Raw genomic sequence first — 19677 nt, 5'->3', positions numbered from 1 at the left:
AAATTACTTTACGGATTACTTTCGTAGAATGATCCTAAATGTACTTAAATTGCATTAGAAATTACAGGTGGCCGGAAGTAATTACTGTTACTATTACATTGCTGTTACATTACATTACTATTACGTTACATTACCATTACATTAATATTACAATAGAAAGTTTTGGCAGTCCGTCCGTTCCGTCCGGTGCGTATTTAGCGTGTTGACCGGGACCCGTCTGGGTACTTGGGCATTTGTCACAGTAGGGGGATTAGTTCCGCTGGCCTGGCTTCGCCATGTCCGCGCCTCCTCGCCCTTCCTCCTCACCCTTCTACGCGCGCTGGCGCAGGCGGGTCCCGGTTAACCCGGTAACAACGTAACCAAAGGAACAGACGGACTCCTAAAACTCTCCATTACATTACAGTACATTACATTACTATTACATACTATTACTTTTCAAAAGTAACGAGATTGCTTTGAAATTACTTCAACAAAAATTCATCCCCCGTACACTACCAACTCACACTTTCTTTGCACTGTATATGTATATGAGTGTAATCTCAAAAATACTTGATATACACCAACTTATGTACAGTCTATTTACATCGCTATACATTGATATGTTAGATATCTTGATTACACCTCAAATGGTTCCCGTGCTTCCGTGCTTATCGAAGCCGGACGAAAAAAAAAAAAAAAACACGCCTCATAACAGCCGGCTTGCACCAGTGACCAGCGTAACGAAGCCTTGAACACTACCTGCGCGCTTTTGGTTAACTCGCCTAACTGTCGCCAAGGCATTCCCGGAACGCATAAAAAGGAAACGAACAGGCACGAGAAAGCAGGCAGAGCTCTCATCGAAGCGTTGTTTCCTTCGCGTTCGTAGAGTTCCAATGCCCAGAGTCTCTCTGGGCATTGAAACTGCACTTGGTAAACTTTGCTCGATCAACGTTTTATGCCTTAAGAGAAGCGGACACGGTACATCTTAGTCAAGAGTAACTGGGAAAGTAAGGAGTAATTTCCATAAAAAACTGACCTGAAGTAATTTATTACATAACTGAATTACCAGCACTCAAAAGTAATTACAATACTCCTTACAGAAAAAAATAATTTAATTACTGTAATTTAATTACTGTTATTTCATTAGTGCCAAGCCTGCAGCACATTAGACGGTCGGTAGCAGCATAATTATCTACAGCCTCGCTTATTTGTGTCGGTTTCGGTTTCAAGTAAACGAAAACCGAGATGGCCACCACTGCAGAGGACGCTCGTGACGTCACCGTTTTCGTCGCACCACTTCCGGTGAGGACGATCGTTTGCGTGGCTAGACCGGTTGCGCTTTCCACCGTCTCCACGCTTGGCAGCATGACGTGAGTCCCAAAGAACTGGCGTGTACACACGGCGGAACAGCGCGCACCAACCGCAGCTAGCGCGTTGACCACTTCTCAGGAGTTTTGGCCTCGGTCGTCGTGGGTTGCGGAAGTGTTTTTCGTTCGCTCCTGCGCTTCCGGGGCGGTATCGCGATTATGCCGGCCACGCGTCGCGACCATGGGTGATTGTTTTGGGCGGCGCGCGCTCTGTTGCGTGGGGCCGTCGAGCGCCGGCTCCCGCTTGCCAGTAACCGCTCATCTGCCTGGATTTTCACCTAGCAAGCTCCCCTCACTTCGGGCCGCCGTGCACGACGCAGCGCAACTCAGCCTCGCTTCTACGCTTCACCGTTCCCAACGGGACTTCTACCGGACGCAGCATTACGCCAGGACTTGTTTTAAAGACGATAGTCTTCCCTGGGCTACTTAAACCTATAAACTTTGGTCTGTCTGTATGTCTGTGTCTGTCCGTGACTCGATTCAGCCACCCGGCTAAAGTAAAACAATGCCTGTGCAATAGTCTTATATAGTCACATCTAAATGTGCCCGTCTAGGTCCGGTGTAATGTTCATACTTGTCAATATTGTTGAAGAACAACAAGACATTGCGCATATATCAGACAACAAATTAATACAGAAGTGATATTTGCAGCATTCCTTTATAAAAAATCGTACATATTTGATTTTGGCGGGATTAAATACCTCAACTGAAGACAAAAATATCACTCCGCCGTCACCTGGTGTCGCCCGCGCCATATAGCTTCTGGCGGCATTTGAAGAAATCAAGTGGCAAGATTTTCGAAAAGTTCCACTAGATAGGTTCCACGTTTTGCTTGGAACGCACGTGGTTTAGGGAAACGCGGTTAGGGCGCCTCGATTCACACGCGTCTTCGGCGTACGGCAGCGTTGGCATCGAGACACCCGGTTTGGAGCAGTGGAACGCGGGAAATTTAAAACGATTTAAGCAAAACTTTTGGCGTCTTTACCTTGGGAGCGCGACGCAAGAGGAACATGAGAGTAGAAAAAACTGCGCGTAAAAGACAGAACCGTGACAAGTAGACAGGACAAGCGCAGACTCACAACTGTTGTGAGTCTGCGCTTGTCCTGTCCACTTGTCACGGTCCTGTCTTTTACGCGCAGTTTTTTCTACTGTCATAATGCTGCACCAACTAGCCCAACAACATGTTGTACTAGACATCATGAGAGGTGAGCGGGAAAGTGAAGGGAGGCATTTACTTGGCAAAAGTCGATAAAGGCTATCGTCTTTTGACGACAGCCTCGCCTCTACGCTTCACCGCTCCCGTCGAGAACTTCTCCCGGGCGCAGCATGACGCCAGGACCTGTGTTTGTGATGTGTTCAGTGCACGGTGGTCGCAGTGACTGTGGCAACCCTTCTTTTCCTCGGGGGTGCCTTAACTTTTTCTGTTTTCTCTCTTTACCTATCTCCTTTTCTCTACCCTATCCTATTCACCCCCTTCTATATTCCCTACCCCCGGACTGGGTTGTATGCCGGTGAGCCCCCAGGTGGGCTCGAAATTATAATTAGTCCATTTCTTTTCCTTTTTCAAACCGAACCAGTAGTAGTAGTTCGACACTTCTCAGTCGACATCGTCTGGACCCCGGCCCACGCAGTGGTGGGAGGCAACGAGGCGGCCCACAAAGCAGCACGAGAACTCACCAGCCGTGCTGGGCTCGCTCCTGCTCCCTACCACGGCGCTCGGTCGGCCTGCGGTCGACTGCTCTCGTACCAAGAAGTCACGGAGCATTACCGCCTCTCCCGCCACCGCTATCCCCCTGCTTACACATCCCTCACCAACGCTGAGGAGCACCTTTGGCGACTCCTTCACACCACCTCCCTCGCCAGTCGTTCCCTCCTCCACAAGATCTATCCCTCCGAGTTCCCTTCACCCAGTACTTATTACCCAACACTATACATACACTATACACTATATACATTATATACACTATAACCCAACTGTCCCCTCTGTGACTCCCTGGACAGACTAACCCACGCCATGTTGGCCTGTCCACTTAACCCATTCTCCCCCATCTCCAGCGTCGAGCAGTGGCAGGACGCGCTGGGCAGCTGGAAACCGGGGGGTGCAGCTTCTGGTTGACCGAGCCGCCACTGTCACCGCCAGCCTTCAGCCGGGAGCCACCAAGAGTTCCTAGCCAACTTGGTTGAAAAAATAAAGTGATCTCTCTCTCTCTCTCTCTCTCTCTCTCTCTCTCTCTCTCTCTGTTCCTCCCTCCCTCCCTCTCTCTCTCTCTCTCTCTCTGTCTGTCTGTCTGTCTGTCTGTGTCTGTCTCTCCGTCTCTCTCCGTCTCTCTCTCTTACTCTATCTTACTCTCTCTCTCGCTCTCTCTCTCTCTCCCTATGTCTGTCTCTCTATATCTGTCTCTTTCTCTCGGGAGCCCTCATGTAGGCAGTTTTGGGCCAGGAGGAGCAGATAGCGTCATACTGATGCCGATTGCGAAAGGGGATCCGTTCTGAGCTGTCTCGTGCGCGCAAATATTGAAATGAATTTGAAATATGTTCTACTGAGCGGTTACTGTTGTAACTTGCTGGAAGATATCTTCATATGAAAACAAGGCCTTTTACGTAGTTATCCCAGCTTTGAAATTTCGTGTCAGTACTCCTTAAACACCTTCGGGTAATAAAAAATAGTACCTAGTTCTAAATGTGGGGTGGTGATACGCGTTCATAAAATACAGGCAGTAAACTGAGGTAGAAATACTTCGACGTTTCTCCAAGGATATTCGGGGAGGTTACCTCCTTTATCATACGCTATCTTAACTACCCCCGTACAGCGCATGCTACTGGGGAGCGCATTTTGTACCCCTGTTATTGAAACGTTCACCAGTGAGAGAAAAATTCACAACGTCCGTACGTGAAAACCAGTTTTGCTTAAAGCCTTTTATTATGTAAGGTTCTATGTAGGTATGTATTAAATTTCCCATTTGCGTGAGAATATTTCACCAGCTATCCCAATATTGCCTTCTAAGGGTGGTCATAACAAAAGCGAAAGTTTGAAGTTTTTTGCCTGTCATTAAAATGTTCCCCGATAGCCTAGAAAGAAATTTTTGAGCGAAGCCAGCCGAACTGCCCCTTCCGCCCCCTTTGGTTTCTTGACAGCCGTCACACCTCCTACAATATTGGCGTTGTAACCACAGTAAGCCGCGACTCCGTAAATTTGAAGGAAAAAGTGCGTGAGCTTCAAATATAACGCATTTTGCGATTCTAAGCATACCCCGATTTTAAGCACCCCCCCCCCGTACTTTCAGAAAAAAAAAACAGTTCGAAAAAAGGTTTGCATGCGAATCTAGGGACTCCTTTTCTGCGAGGAAGCGGGCCTTGCTCAGGATATAGTTTTAATACGGCCTAGGCAGGCCACCAACAGCGCATTCTCGCTGCTATTGAGCCTTTCATTGATCTTGAGTCATTTAAAAGAAATGTTTGAAGAAGAGTAGCGGCTCAAGCAGGGCTACACACTCAGGTGGTGGGGAGAGATACTGAGTATTAGACGTAAGCGGTGAATTCACGGTCAGCCTACGTTTTTAAGGTTTACTGTATAAAGCATTTATTGCGCCTGTCTCATTTTGCTACTACCACGAAATTGTGTGTCTGCGGAGGGTGGGAGGGGGGGGGGGAGGGGGTTAGATTTTTCAAACCCAAGTACCCCTCCTTACTTTGGGCATTGTGATCATGGGGAAAAGGGGGTGTGCTTGAGGTCGAATAAATACGGTATAGCCGTTACGAAGCGGACACATTCGGAGAGAAGTATTGAAGGTGTTTTTTATTATTAACACGGACGATGGGGCGAGTTGGTACCTCATAAAGTACCAACTCGCCACTCTTTCACTCTACCAGCGCCAACCAACGACGAAAAAGAAGGTTACAGAGAGATAGCATATTACTGAAATTGACCTTCTTTGGGTCCCTGGGCATGCGGGAATCACCTTTAATGAAACCGAAGATTCACTGGCAAGGGTAGCACTCTCCGGGCGTGTTGTCGATGTCATTGAGACAACGCCTTTATTAGCCGCCGTAAGATTCCGTAGATCGTTGAAGCTGCAAGGGCAGCACGAATCACTCTTATTGTCGATGCGAGATTTTTCTCATCTAAAATTCTCCTGGAATACGGATTGGTGCCCCTCACGCGACCTGGAGGCGATTGTAACGAGCCTTCGATGTCGCGTGCCCCAGTTGAACAGATACCTCTACAGGTCTCGTCTGGCGCAGACTGCCATGTGCAGTTACTGTAATGAAGAAGAGTCTGTCGACCATTTCCTTTTGTCATGTCGGCGATTTTCAAGCCTCAGACGTCAGCACCTTGAAGTGCCGCTTCATCGCCTGGGGTTGGTATTATCAGTGCCGGCTCTTTTATCATTTGGGGCCTCAGAAACGGGATATTGCCGCCGGGATGTTTGTTCTGCTCTTCTGCGCTCCATAGAAAATTCCAAAAGATTTAAAACGTAATTTGTATCTTGTTCTCGCTCCTCACCTGAGCCCTCCAAAAGCATTGATTTCTGAATATTTTTTATTATTCTTCTCCTGTACCTCCTCCTTCTTCCTTTTCCTATTTTTCTTTATTTAATTATTTATTTATTTCCTTTTTTTTGTTTCAATATTGACCAAATTCCAAACTCAATTCCTCCAACACAAGGAAAAGAGAAGCTTCCAAATTTTTCTAATTTTCTTTGAATAATTCTAATTTTCTAATTTTCTTTGAATCTCATTCGGATTAACAACTGATGTTTGGCCGATCCCCTGATTGGGTATGCGCCAATAATAAACAACAACAACAACGATAGCACTGACCGACATAGCGCTGTTCCAGTTTGTGACCTTGTTATTCGGCATTTAGCGCTGGTTCTGCTTTTAATGGTTTTATTTTAAGAATTATGTAGTGCCACCCCTCTCCCCTTGATTTACGGTATTGTAAAATGGTTGATATAATTGAATGGGGTGCCAAAAGGCACTCCCCATTACCTGGAAGGGTTCGCCATCATTTGCACCGGATGAGGTGGCGCTGTGTCAGGCTTGTCAGCGGCAGCCATTTTGTGTGGTCCAGGTCGGGTCGGCGACAGTTGAGCACGTGAAGGTTCTGCCGATCCTGAAGGTTGAGACGCTCCGGAAGCGCCAGGGATGCTCTCCGCTTCTCCACGACAGCAAGACGCGACTGTTTCTAGAATATCCTTGACTGTTTCCGTGCACTTTTTGCAGGCGTCGAACCTCTTCTTCCGTTTCTTATCAAGGGCGCTGTCTTGACAGCGGGAACTGCGGGGCAGAAGTAAAAGAACATGCTATTTTTTGTGACTGCGTAAGCTCCAAACCATACGAAAAAGTTACAGAGGGGAAAAAAAATTAAGTTTTGAGAAATTTTTAATGTCCCGCAAGTTTACCTTTAATGGCCTTAGGCTTCGACGCTGGATGTTTTGGAAAAACGCGTTTGTTGCTTTTGATCGAGGCGATTAAACTCAAGGATACAACGGTAGAGGCAAAGCCTTTAACAAGCCGTTTCCCTTTGGCTGCTCCTGAAAAGTGATGTTTTGTAGAATTTAACAGTTAAAATGAACATTCGCATAAGGTACACAATTTAATCGTTTTTGATACAAGAAAGTAAAAAAGTTGTTTTTATGTATCTGCGATACACTGTACCTTTGCCATATTGTTCTGTAATGTCTTGTGCTCTACATGTTGCTTGTATTTTGGTAACTCACATTAGAATTTCTAGCTTTTGTTTTTGCCTCATCATTGTACTGTACCAAAGAAGGCTGGGGCCTCTGTCAGGCTTTGTAGCCTTTAGTCCCAGCCTGCCTCCTCGTACTTCTGAGGAAATAAAATCTTTGAATCTTTGAATATTCAAAACATGCTGAATTTCAGGAAGACAAAATAGTGGCGGAATTAGCGTCGTGTGGGTAGATAACGTGCTTTGCTCGTCAATATTTTATCCTTATTATGCAAGAAATCGTTTCTAATGCAAGAGATATTCGGTGCATTTCAAACGTACCCTTCCCTTCGTCTACCAGCCAACTTTTTCTAAAATATGACATTCCTTCTGTATTTTCATTATATAACTTCCGGGTACTAATAACGTATAGATCGTTCAGTAATAAAAATGACCACATTACATGTATGTCGAAATTGACAGGAAAACGTCCAACACGCCCCACAAGGCATGCAGAGAAATGGTTTGTACGGACTTCGCGAACCACTTATGGCACACAATCGCTAACCTATAGTTTGCCGGTCCTGCTTAACAGGGTATACTCAAAATTTTGATGTAACTTGCCATCCCAACTCGCATACTAGATTGCATTGCCATCAACTGTGTAGCACCGTTTGAGCTCAAGTTTTCTTTGGACATCAGTGTGTTTCTTGGATTCCTCAGCATGATTTTTAATTCTGATGCTCAATACCTTTTTTTTGTTGCAGAGAAAGCACCTGATCTTTTGGTTAAAAGCAAGAGTGTTTAATACGCCTATATTTGTATATGCCTTCGATATTTTGTCAGCAACATAATGTATTATCATAAGAACAGTTCTATGCAGTTCTGCTTACGATATGTATATTGAAATTTTTTGTTATGTGCAGGTTTTTTTGTTGTATATGGTTATTTCAATTACGTTTTACGTATGACGAGTGTCGCACCGCCGGTACTGATGCCAATGTATACCGGGCTGGAGCCTCTCAAGCCGGGTCCAAAGCTTTTACCTCCAGCTCCCTCCTACCAAAAGAAAGCAAAGATTGATTGATTGTAGGATTTAACGCGCCGACGCAACGCAGGCGATGAGGCGTGCCGTAATGGAGAGCTCCGGATTAATTTTGACCACATGGGGATCTTTATCGTGCGCCGAAATCTCGTACATACTGGCGTTTTTACTTTTCGCACCCATCATAAAAGCGGCCGCCGCGGCCGAGAATCAAACCCGGGACCTCGTGCTAAGCAGCAGAACGCCTTAGCCACTGATCCACCTCGGCGGGTAAAGGAAAAGAAAAAAGAATTGAATTGATTGAATTGAATTAAGTTAAATATTGCCCTTTAACTGCTGAATATCAGAGAAAACGCCACTAATTAAGTTTGAAATACAAATAGAAGGACCGATACATAACCAACAAAGAATGAAGGAGCTTTTTATGCCTGAGTTCGCCGGCCGGGACACGTTATCCCATGGGGATTGGTTTGTAGGGCACCTCACTCGTGTTGCAGCAGTGTAGACAAGCATATTTAAAATAGATACAAGCGGTTCTTTTTAGTATACGTGGTTTTTGTGTGTCCAACAGTGAAAATATTCTGGGCTTTTAGAGGACGTGTGTTGCATAGGTAAAAAGTTCAGGGTGGAATATGGTGCGAACGTGAGTTATCCTTGGCTAAGCTGCGGAACTCCACTACGACAAGACGACCCATATCATGGGAAAGTTTCTTTTCCAGTTCTGCTTCTACATTTTCACACATTTCTTGAGGCGAGGAACAGGTGTGCAGATGAAACACATTACTTGAAAAGATAAACCGGACTGTTCCCAATGAAATGCTGCCGTTTAGATACCAGTTGTTCCCCGTAAAGTTCCTCCTTAATAAGCGCTCAATCATGTGACAAGCCAGGGTGGATGAGTATCGTGGAAGCCACCACTATTCGGCGATTGCAGACCAATTCTTATCCCCACGGCACCCTCCTATATTCCATCTACCCAACTTAGTATCCCTCCCTTCGCTATTTATGTCCAATGCCCGTCACCCTGTACCACCAGGTATGGGAGTGCCAACAAACTCCAAACTCCCCCAATTCCCTTCCTAACTTTTGAGCAGTGGATGGCTCCTCTGTCCATACCTTTAACACCAGCAAGAACTGGTAAAGAGGGCCTGAACGGCAAGACGCAGCCTGGGTATCCCGGAATATGGATGCCCTCCACCGGGCCAGTGCCCTACCATCAGCACTTACGGCCAATAAATGTCTACGTCCTCCGACTGCGATCCCGACGACACCCCTCGGTTTCCCCTTAGTTTCCACCTAACGCCCACTACTCACCGCTCTGGTTCTGTGGTCAACGCCGGGTTCTGATTGCCGATGTTGAGGCCACCCATTTCGATGGCGTGAGCAGGGATCGAGCCCTCTTGAGGTAATACCGCCGTGTCCGCTTCGTCATCTGACTCGAGCGTCATGGCCATGGAGCTGCTGTCAGTGCTCGAAGTGGTGGTTGCACTGTCCGTAGACGGCTGTCTGCATTCGGTCATTGCAGCGATTCGACTTGGGTGCCCTCTGTAGACACCGAAGCTCGTAGATGGAACATCAGCGGCTGTAGCTGGTGATGGTGTGCCAGTGCAAGTCGCACTAGGCCCTTTACTGGTCGAGGTCGTCGAGGTCTGTGGACTCTCTGGAAGTGCACCGAAACATATGCATACTACACGTCACAAGATAGCTTATACGAGCTACACATTTTATATGGAAATAGTTAAGTGTTGTCGAACCATATGGTTAATTATACAACGGTATAAACACTGAGGTATGTTAAGATACTGGGTGGCTCAATATTACTGACTGTAGAGATATGAGCACTAACCAATGACTATTGTTACTGGCTAGGCGATAGCATCAACCTGTCTAGTGTTATTTTTAGAAGACCTGCACATTCTACGTATTTTTGCGTAGTAGTTCTCATACTTCTCACTTGACATTTTTGTCGCGGTATCGGAAGACGTATTTCATGTTTTATATGTTCCTGTATGCCAATACGTTTAAATACGGTCTAAAATATGTCAGATGTAATCATCGTCTTCGGAAGCCAGGTGACGCATTCTTTCAGTTCTGCAAATAAATAGCATCTAAGTATACCGCGCACTATGCTTTTACAGGCTAACGCTGTCATGACATTACGAAAAGCTCGCGTTAAGAGCTCTTATTTTTAAAGCGTTACAAACTCCAGAAGCTGGGTCAAAATTCTTGTTGCCGACAAATTTCACTTACAAAGACCATAAAATGGCAATAGCGCAGTGGGCTGTGCAACGAACCACAGGTGAAAGAATGTCACTACAAACGTTTACGGGAACTTTGATACAGTGACTGACCGACTTGAAAAAAAAGAACTTGGTATGGGTATGGCGATTGTACACCAATTTGTTTGCCGTTAAATTTTGTTTGCAGGGTTGCGAACTCAATTTTCATTCATTATCTGACGGTTATACTCGCTTGAGGTTATAAGGCTGGAATGGTGAGTATTAGGATCTAACGAGTCCGCTTCACAACACTAGGAATTAGAAACAAAGAAAAAGCAATTTATCGCAAGAAAGAATTCAGAAAGAATGTCGATGGCACAATTGCGGAGAAAAATAAATTTCTACAATAATACATTCGTGAATAACGGCTGCCCGAGTGGGCAAGAATGGCTACAGCCATAACTGACAAAATCCAAGGGATGTGGCCCGAAAAGAAAGCACTATTCACATTAAAAGAGAAAAATATGTAACAAAAGGGCAAGGTACAGTCGTCTCAGTTAAGAAAAACCATGGGACTATAAGAAGAAGTGATCTATTGCGTAGTTACCGCGAACTGCAGCAAGGCTAATTTAATTGAAGGATGTGAGACGACCCGGCAACAAAAAAAAGTTCAGTGGGTAAATATGTGAATTGTTTAAAAAATGGAAGGCGGGGCAAAGACGAATATAAAAGGCCAACAGAAATGAAAGCACACGTTTGGCAATTGAACACAAAGGCATTTGCAGTCACCCCACCAGAGGGAATGCTAAGGGGTGTCCCATACTTAGTGGTTCTACGACTACGATCGACGAAATTACTTGTAAGGCTCTTTAATTTATTTTCCTGCAAGTACCAGGAAGCACAATCTCAGTACTGTAATCTTCGTCGTACACTAGGCCCACGTTAAGACAAAGATACGATATTGGGCCTTACGAATCAGTTCTTGTAACGACTATCGCCAAGGCAGTTCATGTCCAAACACCGGAATTAACGCATTTGTTCGCGTGTTCTATAACCATTGCATGTGCCACTCGCCACAAATGTACGCCTAGACACGAATGTTTTGCACTTCCTGTCACTGAATGCCAAAAGAGATGGTAGAGGGCGGCATAGCTGCCCTGCCCCTTGCCACAGGCAAAAACAACATTACTTCTCTTACCAATGTCTAGGGGAGCAGTGGCCGGCACCGAAGTAGCAGGTTCTTCCTTTTTCTCTTGTTCTAAGCCTTGGCGCATTTCTTCTTCGTCCCCAGTGTCCTATAAGTCGAAGTTTATTGAATAACTGAACAAGCTAATAGCAGCCTTTGAAGGGGACATGCAGAGAAAACACGTTTGATTCATCCGAGAGAGTGCCTCGTTAGAATCATACTGGCACCACTTTTAACGTGAACATCGCTCAAATAACATACATAATTAGGAAAAACTTTTACCGTTTCCATTGTCACAGGAATCGGTACAACACGAAAGTGAAATGTGCAGCGAAATCTGCAGCTGAGCATGATTTGCGGGTAGGCGGCTGTCTTTTGAGTGTGCTTGGTGAGCGAAGTCCTGCTGGCGAGTCCCTTCGGCAAAGGTGTACAGGTGTCATTTCAGTGACGGGTATGACGTCCGTGAAATCTTGGTGTATCCCGGCATAATACACGTTCGTGTCAAAACATAAAACCCGAAAACGAACAACCTTGAATATAACGTGCTATTTTAGTAGTAAAGGATGCTTCCCCACAAAAAGACCCTGTATGCAGGGGTGCACCCTGTACGGGTCACTTGCTTCGTTGTACTGCGTCCCTTCCCTGACGGATATGACGTGAGTGAAATCTTCGTGAATACCGGAATAAAACACTTTCGTGTTAAAAAGGGAATGGCCATTCGACCCACTACCTCATTTCCCGCAACAGAACCTATTATGTCATATGCCCCCGCTTTGGGATTGGCTGAGGCCGGCAAAAGCAAACGCAAATTATGCAGGGCTTATAAGCTTGCCGAACTAGCTATTTGCGCTTACATTTAGGGCACATTCTTCTAGCAGTGACAATTGTGAGGTGAACAATTTAAGTTACGAACGAACACGTAATCACCGAAGCAATTGTTGCGGCACTTTGCCTGCTGACATACAGCCGTCGGACGCGTTGGACCTGTCTGAAACACTGACCAACTGACACAAGCGGCACGGTCGCTTACAAGACCATGTTTGCCGAGTCATAGCTTAAGTTTTAGGAAACGATTAGTTTTAGGAGACGAAGATTTATTTAGGAGACGAAGACGAAGATAAGATTTAGGAAACGAATGGCAATAAAAGTTCGGCAGGTGCGAACAAGCAAGTGCAAACAAAAGAAGCCAAGTGCGAACACTGGCATTTCAGCAGTATTGCAGCGCAAGCTATGGAAGTGGGCGATAAGCAAGATAAACGAGTGCCTGTGAGATGGTAGAAACCTGATCAGCAGGCTACATTTAGTTTGACAGCCCTGCTCTTATACGTCAATGTCGGCGTCACGAAAGCACGATTTAGCGGGAGAATTGAAATTTTGACCTGAAATATTTAATTTTTCAGTGAATAAAGAAAGCATCGTTTGCAGCCCCACACGCGCCTAGGGCCCTATAAAGCACTAAATCGTTCGAATAAAGAAACTTGTGTTTTGCCTGTATGGCCCTATAACGCCAGGTACAGTGGTGATCTCGCTAAGGGTGAACACGGGAGCGCGTGGCCGCCGGTACTATCAGAGCAGCCTAGCGTGCCCAGCGCGAACCATCACGCATGCGCTGTGCGGGCTGAGCGATATTTTGCTTTCAGCGCGCGCATCGCGTTATCGGAGCGTCTGCTCGTCGTCTGCTATGTTGCGTCTCGTATGCTAATGGTACCTTGCTTCTTTGATCCGCGACTACAGGATTCTTGCATGAAAACGCCCAAATATAAAAAGGTAAAGGATGATAATTTTCTCCCGCATATTGAATGAAGGTCGTAGTGCCTGCGCCCACTTTGTGTGACCACCTTCGAAGCCTTGAATTGCGTGCTTCCATGTGCATTTAAAATACTTTTTGTAAGCACTTGCGAAAATAAAGTGCTGTTAAAATCTGCGTGATCTTTTGATGGAGTCTGTTTGAAACAAAAGGGCGAGTTTCGGTGCTGTGCCGAAACCATGGTATTGGGGCTAAAGAACGAATTACCCCTGACACGGAAACATATTTCATGTGGATTCTAGTTTCCACTCATTCATACAGTGGCTGATGGCTCCACCGCTACACGCGCGATAAACATAGCAGACGACGCGCAGACGCTCCGATGACGCAGTGCGCACGCTGAAAGCAGTCTCGCTCGGCATGCACAGCGCATGCGTGATGTTTCGCGCTGGGCACGGTAGGCTGCTCTGATGGTACCGGAGGCCACGCGCTCCCGTGTTCACCTTTAGCGAGATCACCACTGTACTATGGCGGTCCCACCTAACGGGAATACGGGAGTGCGGTGAGCGATCTACTACTAGATCATCCTAACGGCGCCTGGTTGAAACAGCGCGCATGCGCGTTGCGGGGGCAAGGAGAGTACAGGGGTGGTATCTCGTAACTGTCCGTTTTGAAAACGCCCCTTTTGCGTCCGTTTCAGCGTGACGTACTTCCGGTTAAGTAGCTGTTCTTGCAAACCGTAACTGTTCTTGCAAACGCATTGTAAATAACTAAAACTATATCAGACAATCTTTTGTGTGTTTATTTGAACGTATTTTGAAAATATAATTGCGATGAGATTTTTTTCTTACTACGTTGAATGTTTTTACCGCAAAGGGACGAACGCCCACAGATAGCAGCTGCAGCCAGCGCTTTCCTGTGACAGTGAAGTGTAAGAAATGCTGTAAAAAAGTGTAAAAAAAGACCATCAAGAGGGCAATACCGGCGTCATGCTTACAGTCATCTCTCCTGAAATCTTGCATCCATTCCGCAGACAAAAGCTTAGAGTACAGGTTACTCGGCTTGAAAAAGCCGGATTCCCTTGCAGGGTACTAGTCGCAGTTGTTGAAACCCTCCAGAAGCTTAAGGGCAGAACTGACCGCAGAACCGAGCCAGTGACGAAAGAAAAAATGGCGGCCGTGGTGCCTTATATCCACCAGGTGGCTCATAATTTGAAAAAAGTCGCCACCCGGCACAACGTACCCGTTGTGTTTTCTGCCCCCAAAAAGTTTGCGCAGCTATGTTCACGAACTTGCGCCCAAGGGGACAAGAAACAGGCTTGCCAAAAGCGGCATGCTAATCATTACGTGGACTGCGCAGTTGGAGTGGTCTACCGCATTCCTCTGACATGCGGCAAAGAGTACATCGGTCAGACGGGAAGATGCGTAAATGACCGTGCAAGGGAACATTATCTTTCACTAACAAACGCAAAGGGGGCACACTTGCCTACCCACTGTAGTGAGTGTAGTTACAGCAAATGCACCCCTTTATTTCAGGAGATTAAGAATGTAGGCACAAGCCGTGATAAGACAGCGCGAGAATTAATGGAGGCTTATCAAATCACGAAAATGGGTGACAATTGTGTTAGCGACACTTCGGTATGTTTGCGTGGCAAAGAGCAAGCGTTTTTGGATCTTTTAAAAACGTGATAATGGGCTCCGTCGACTCATACTTCAATGCTTTCGGCAAAATAAACACAGTTGTAAGTGAGCGCTACTCCCGTCTGGTCTTTGTGTCTTTGTCGAATTTTTGCGCTCAAGTTTCCACTTGTAAACATGAACCAACTAGCCCAACAACAAGTTCTATTATGCCATTCATTATCTGAGAATGCCTGCACTGCCTTCCTTTATTAAAGGCAAACAAAAGTAAGGCTTTCCGTAGCTGCAATCAATCCACTGCCTGGAGCTATGACGAAAAATATTTAGAGAAGCTCTTAAATTTGGCTTGAAGAAACGCAGTGTCTGGAGTGTCAACCGACGACACTCGAGCTCAGCGCTACACCCATGGCTAGAGTGTCGTCCGCCGACATTCGAATTTTAAGTGCGAATGCACTTCTTAAGCGACCCTGAACCTGCGTCCACCGGCGATGTCCGCATAGCATACCCACGTGGGGGATTGGCCCGTTAAGTGCGAATGCACTTCTTAAGCGACCCTGAACCTGCGTCCACCGGCGATGTCCGCATAGCATACGCACGTGGGGGATTGGCCAGGAATCTCCTCGTCTTCCTTGGCAACGGGGGGAGATGGGCGCACGCTGCCTGGCCGTTGACATGGCACATACCCACGTGGGGGATTGGCCAGGAATCGGGCGTGAGAAGGGCTAATGCACCCGCTTAAAGGAGTACTGACACGAAATTGCAAAGCTGAGATCCGCTCTAGCAATCAAGTACAACGACAACACAAATAGGTGTCTGTGAATAAATGCATCTTTCTTTCTTTGTAGTTGTGTGTGTGTGTGTGATCTCTCTTTCGCGAACATTACCGAACCGCGCAAATTCAACTCGTGCATTCGCACTTTCACATTCTTCCCCTCGGGGAAATGCGGGGAATTTTTATGCCTGGGCTGACACAGCCCAGAGCGCGTGACGTTGTGACGTCTTAGCTCCCTCTTCTTGCCTCCTATATTTTACTACATCTCTAGACTTAATTATAATGCTCATGGCTTAGGTTCTCGGTGTTTTAATGATTTTTTGTGTTCGTTAGGTTATGTTTCGTTAGCTTACGATACGTTACGTTAATTTAAGGTGAAGTAGTGTCAGACGCGGCATTTTTTCTTTGAAACTTCGCTGAATCTTGCTTAAGTAATGTGCTTATTGTACCGTCTGACGGCCCTCAAGACACCGCCTGCGAGCAAATGTTGTCTTGACTATTATTAAACAAATAAAAGGCCTTTTTTGCGCAGGTGCAAAGTGAGAACGTCCATTCGCTCATATTTCAGCCAACATTTAAGGTCCATAGCTTGTCAAAATGCATCGAAAATACATATTCAGCGGCGCGCCTCACACCCCAAGCGTCCTTCTGCGCGTTAAACACCCGAAAATATATTTTTTGGAGAACACTTACGTAAACTTTTGCAGACGAAGTGCTCACTGACGCTGAGGCCCCCACTTCTCGCTGACGCTGTGAGGGCACATCACTGGATTCATCTTCTCTTGCAGCTTTTGCTTCTGTTGTCGGCTGGTTGGGGGTTCCACGTCGCTTTCGCGATCCCTTCGGTGCACCAGCATCCTCGTCCTGGCCTTGCTGCTCCATATTCCCGCGTGCGACCGCAGTACTGTCTTAAGATTGGCCTCGGCTGAACAAAAGTGACCTGAAAACTAGGGCTCCACCAAACCTATGCGTACGACAATATGCATTCAGCGTCGCGTATAGCCCGAATGGTATCAAGACCACTTCTGCGTCCGTCTTGAACTGCTGAGTGCGCGGAATTGACCAAGAAGCGGTGTCTTTGCGCACCACCCTCAAATCATCATGAGGAAGGGATACCGCACACGTTATCAGAAAGACGTGAAGCGGTCGGTGTTCTATGAGCGCATTTTGCCGTTTTGCTCTAAGGAGTCTGGGTTCGTGGCATTAACTTTTTCATGATGGAAAGGGCCATACGCAGACGCCTGCGAAGCGATGGACTGAATTTGCTGGTTTGGGGGGCGGGGCTGCTGTTGGCGCATGCGTCGTTATGCGGGGAGACTTCGTCGTTGTTCGTCAAAGTATCTGGTGATAACAAAGCAACAGGTTGCCTGACATCCGCAGGGAATTCTTAACGTAATTTGGATTCTTACCTAATAAAATAAACCTGCATGTGGTGCGAGTTATGAATTGCTAAAAACGACAGGTTTAGCCAGACAACACGCGAGGTAAACCCAGAAGTAAAGGTAGATGTGGTTGGACACGCTGATCCCGAACTTAGTTGCACGGTCGTTAAAAAGCGCTAAACCGACAGAAATATGACATAAATCTTACAATGCCGCATTCCTAATTTCCGGCTTATACCAAAAACTTTGCAAAATGGGACTGGTGACATCACCCTTGTGTCCCCTTTGCGGCGTACTAGAGGACATTGAACACGTGTTTTGTGTTTGTCCACGGTTCTACTGATCGCGAATGACGGGGCGAAGTTTCCTACGTGCGCGAGATATCAGCATGAAAGGTTTCTTAGGCCCCTCCAGCAGCAAAGAACATGGGTTGAAGGCTTTAAAGCTCTTGTTCGTTTCGTGGGAGACTATGGACTAGACGTCGGCTTGTGGCTGTGTCTGCCGCTAATTTTTTTTCTGGATAGGGATGCGCGCGTTTCCATCCAATGTTTTACTTCTTTCTTTCTTTTTGTTATTATATTTGTTTTAGGGTTTAACTTTTATTACATACTCACCAACCACCTGGAGTAGAAAGCTCAGCATTATGCAGCGCTTTGATCTCAACATTGACATTTTGTCAATGTTGAGACATCCTGTGTTCTTTTCTACGTGTAGTCGTTTTTCGCGCTTTTTCTCAAGAGTTAAATCTCTCTGTCTCTCTCTTTCTTTCTCTCTCCCTCTTTCAGGTTCCCTGTGAAATTGTTGAGCTGTTAGCAAAACAAATGTGGCTAGCAAACGAGGAGTTTGAGCGTATAGGAAGTCTGAGGCTAATTAAACGGGTCTCGACGTATCACAACAAATACCCTGAGCGTACTCCGCAGCCAGACGTTCGCTTTTAGACAGAACACGGCCGGCTTAAACTTACAAACCAAGAACTTTATCGAGCAGTATTCTTCAAATTTCTACTCGCCTGTTTTATTTGCGTATACAATGTTCACCAAACCGTTTATAGACAACATCTTTCACTGAACAGTTCAATTATTGTCCAGCTCAAAAACGCGCGTTCGATTGCCGGCCGCGGCGGCTGTTTTGTAATGGAGGCGAAGAGTGAAAACGGCCGTGTTTCGAGATTTCAGCGACGGAAAAAAAAATACGCAAATGAGCTGCTTTGAAGAACCGGAACTGCAGTCGTCGACGTCAGCGGATACGCCATCCCCGGATGCTGGTGTGAGTGCCCCGGGTGTTATTTGAGTTAGTGTGAAATTTCCACTGATTGGCGTTCCACACTTGTTGCAAGGGAAGTGTTTGAACTTGTTGGTTCATTTCGAAGAAACGAAACAGCTCTCAGGATGGGACGATGGTAGAAGCTACAGAAACAGCGGAGGTATATGACACATGCATCCGCGGGTTTCTGTGTAGCCTGCTTGTTCATGCCGTCCTAATTGCTGTTTTGTTACCTTGATTTTATATTTGCCCGTTGTGTTCTGGCTATCGCCACTGCGTGCTTCGGATATTGGGTAAGAGCTGCGCCGAAGTGGCTTCGGGCAAGCCGATGACAGAATGACATTTTTTTACACTTCAGAATTGAGCAGTCTGTATTAAACGAGAACAGAAGCACAAAAATGCCCTGCCCATGTCCATTTCTTCTTCTTAATTTGTACTAATCTGTCCTTAACACGCGTTTGTTCTCTGACTCACCCCGCTCTCTTCTGGTCCTTTAATGTTACACCTATAATATTCTATTCCAGTGCTCGCTGGAGCCGTCCTCAATTTAAGTTGAACCCTCTTAGTGAGCCTCCAAGCTTCTGCGCCGTAGGTGAGTACCGGTACGATGCAGCTGTCATACAATGGTAGGCTGCTATAGTGTTTGAGAATGCACCCCACCCCTTTCCTATCCTTGTAATTATCTCCGCCTCATGGTTGGGGTCCTGGGTCACAACTTGGCTTAAGTAGATATATTCGCTTACCACTTCCACTGCCTCGCCACCTACCTGAAATCGCTGTGCTGTCCCGAGGTTACTGATCATTACTTTCGGTTTCTGCATATTAATTCTGAGGCCCATGGTAACATTGTGTAACATGTACCACGAACATTGTAACATCGTAAGAGAAGTGTAACATCGTGTAAACCAATGTTCTTTGTAAAGAACTAGGATAAGATTACTCTACATTCCAAAATACCCTGAGCGGTGACGTGTGCACTAGTCTATTGTCATGCTATCATGTATTTTTAAAACTACTGTAAATCTGAAAGGCACCATTACTTTCTTCCTGTAAATTGCAACGATGCAGACGCGTAAATTTTTTTTTCTGCCTTCTTCTGCAGATATTACCGCCAAATTACACGGATCATCCATTCTTGCTCTTCGGTGCGTCAACGAGCGCGCGTGGACCCCTGCTCATGTGTGGTACGCAGCTGATGACGGACCAATGATGCCTCATGTAAGATCTTCACATCAACGACTGCGCACTACCTTCTTCGTGGTGGACCAGACTCGCATTGACACCGACATTGGGCCTTCCACACCCTATTAAGGGTGGGTTGGCTCAAGACTTCTTCAGTGGGCATGGAAGAGCTGGAACGATGCAGACGCGTCAATTCGTTTTCTGCCTTCTACTGCAGGTTGGTTCAT

The 19677-nt window shown here is 46.2% G+C and overlaps 1 protein-coding gene across 1 annotated transcript in view; it reads right to left on the bottom strand.

Annotated features, from left to right (window-relative positions):
• LOC144142429 (uncharacterized) overlaps nt 1-16845 on the bottom strand; it is a 31963-nt gene extending 15118 nt beyond the window's left edge. The window contains exons 1-4 of the mRNA XM_077673934.1: nt 16317-16845; nt 11480-11576; nt 9377-9722; nt 6339-6626 (exon numbers count right to left, since the gene is read on the bottom strand). Of these exons, the coding sequence (XP_077530060.1) occupies nt 6339-6626; nt 9377-9722; nt 11480-11576; nt 16317-16505 (920 nt within the window). The 5' untranslated portion in view covers nt 16506-16845. The remainder of the gene's footprint in view (nt 1-6338; nt 6627-9376; nt 9723-11479; nt 11577-16316) is intronic.
• Between the last annotated feature and the right edge of the window lie 2832 nt (nt 16846-19677).

Source organism: Haemaphysalis longicornis, unplaced genomic scaffold (assembly GCF_048455015.1).
Source record: "Haemaphysalis longicornis isolate Haplotype H1 unplaced genomic scaffold, Haemaphysalis longicornis Haplotype H1 scaffold_6, whole genome shotgun sequence".
In the NCBI taxonomy this organism is placed as follows: Eukaryota; Metazoa; Arthropoda; class Arachnida; order Ixodida; family Ixodidae; genus Haemaphysalis; species Haemaphysalis longicornis.
This window is presented reverse-complemented; position numbering and strand designations above follow the sequence as displayed.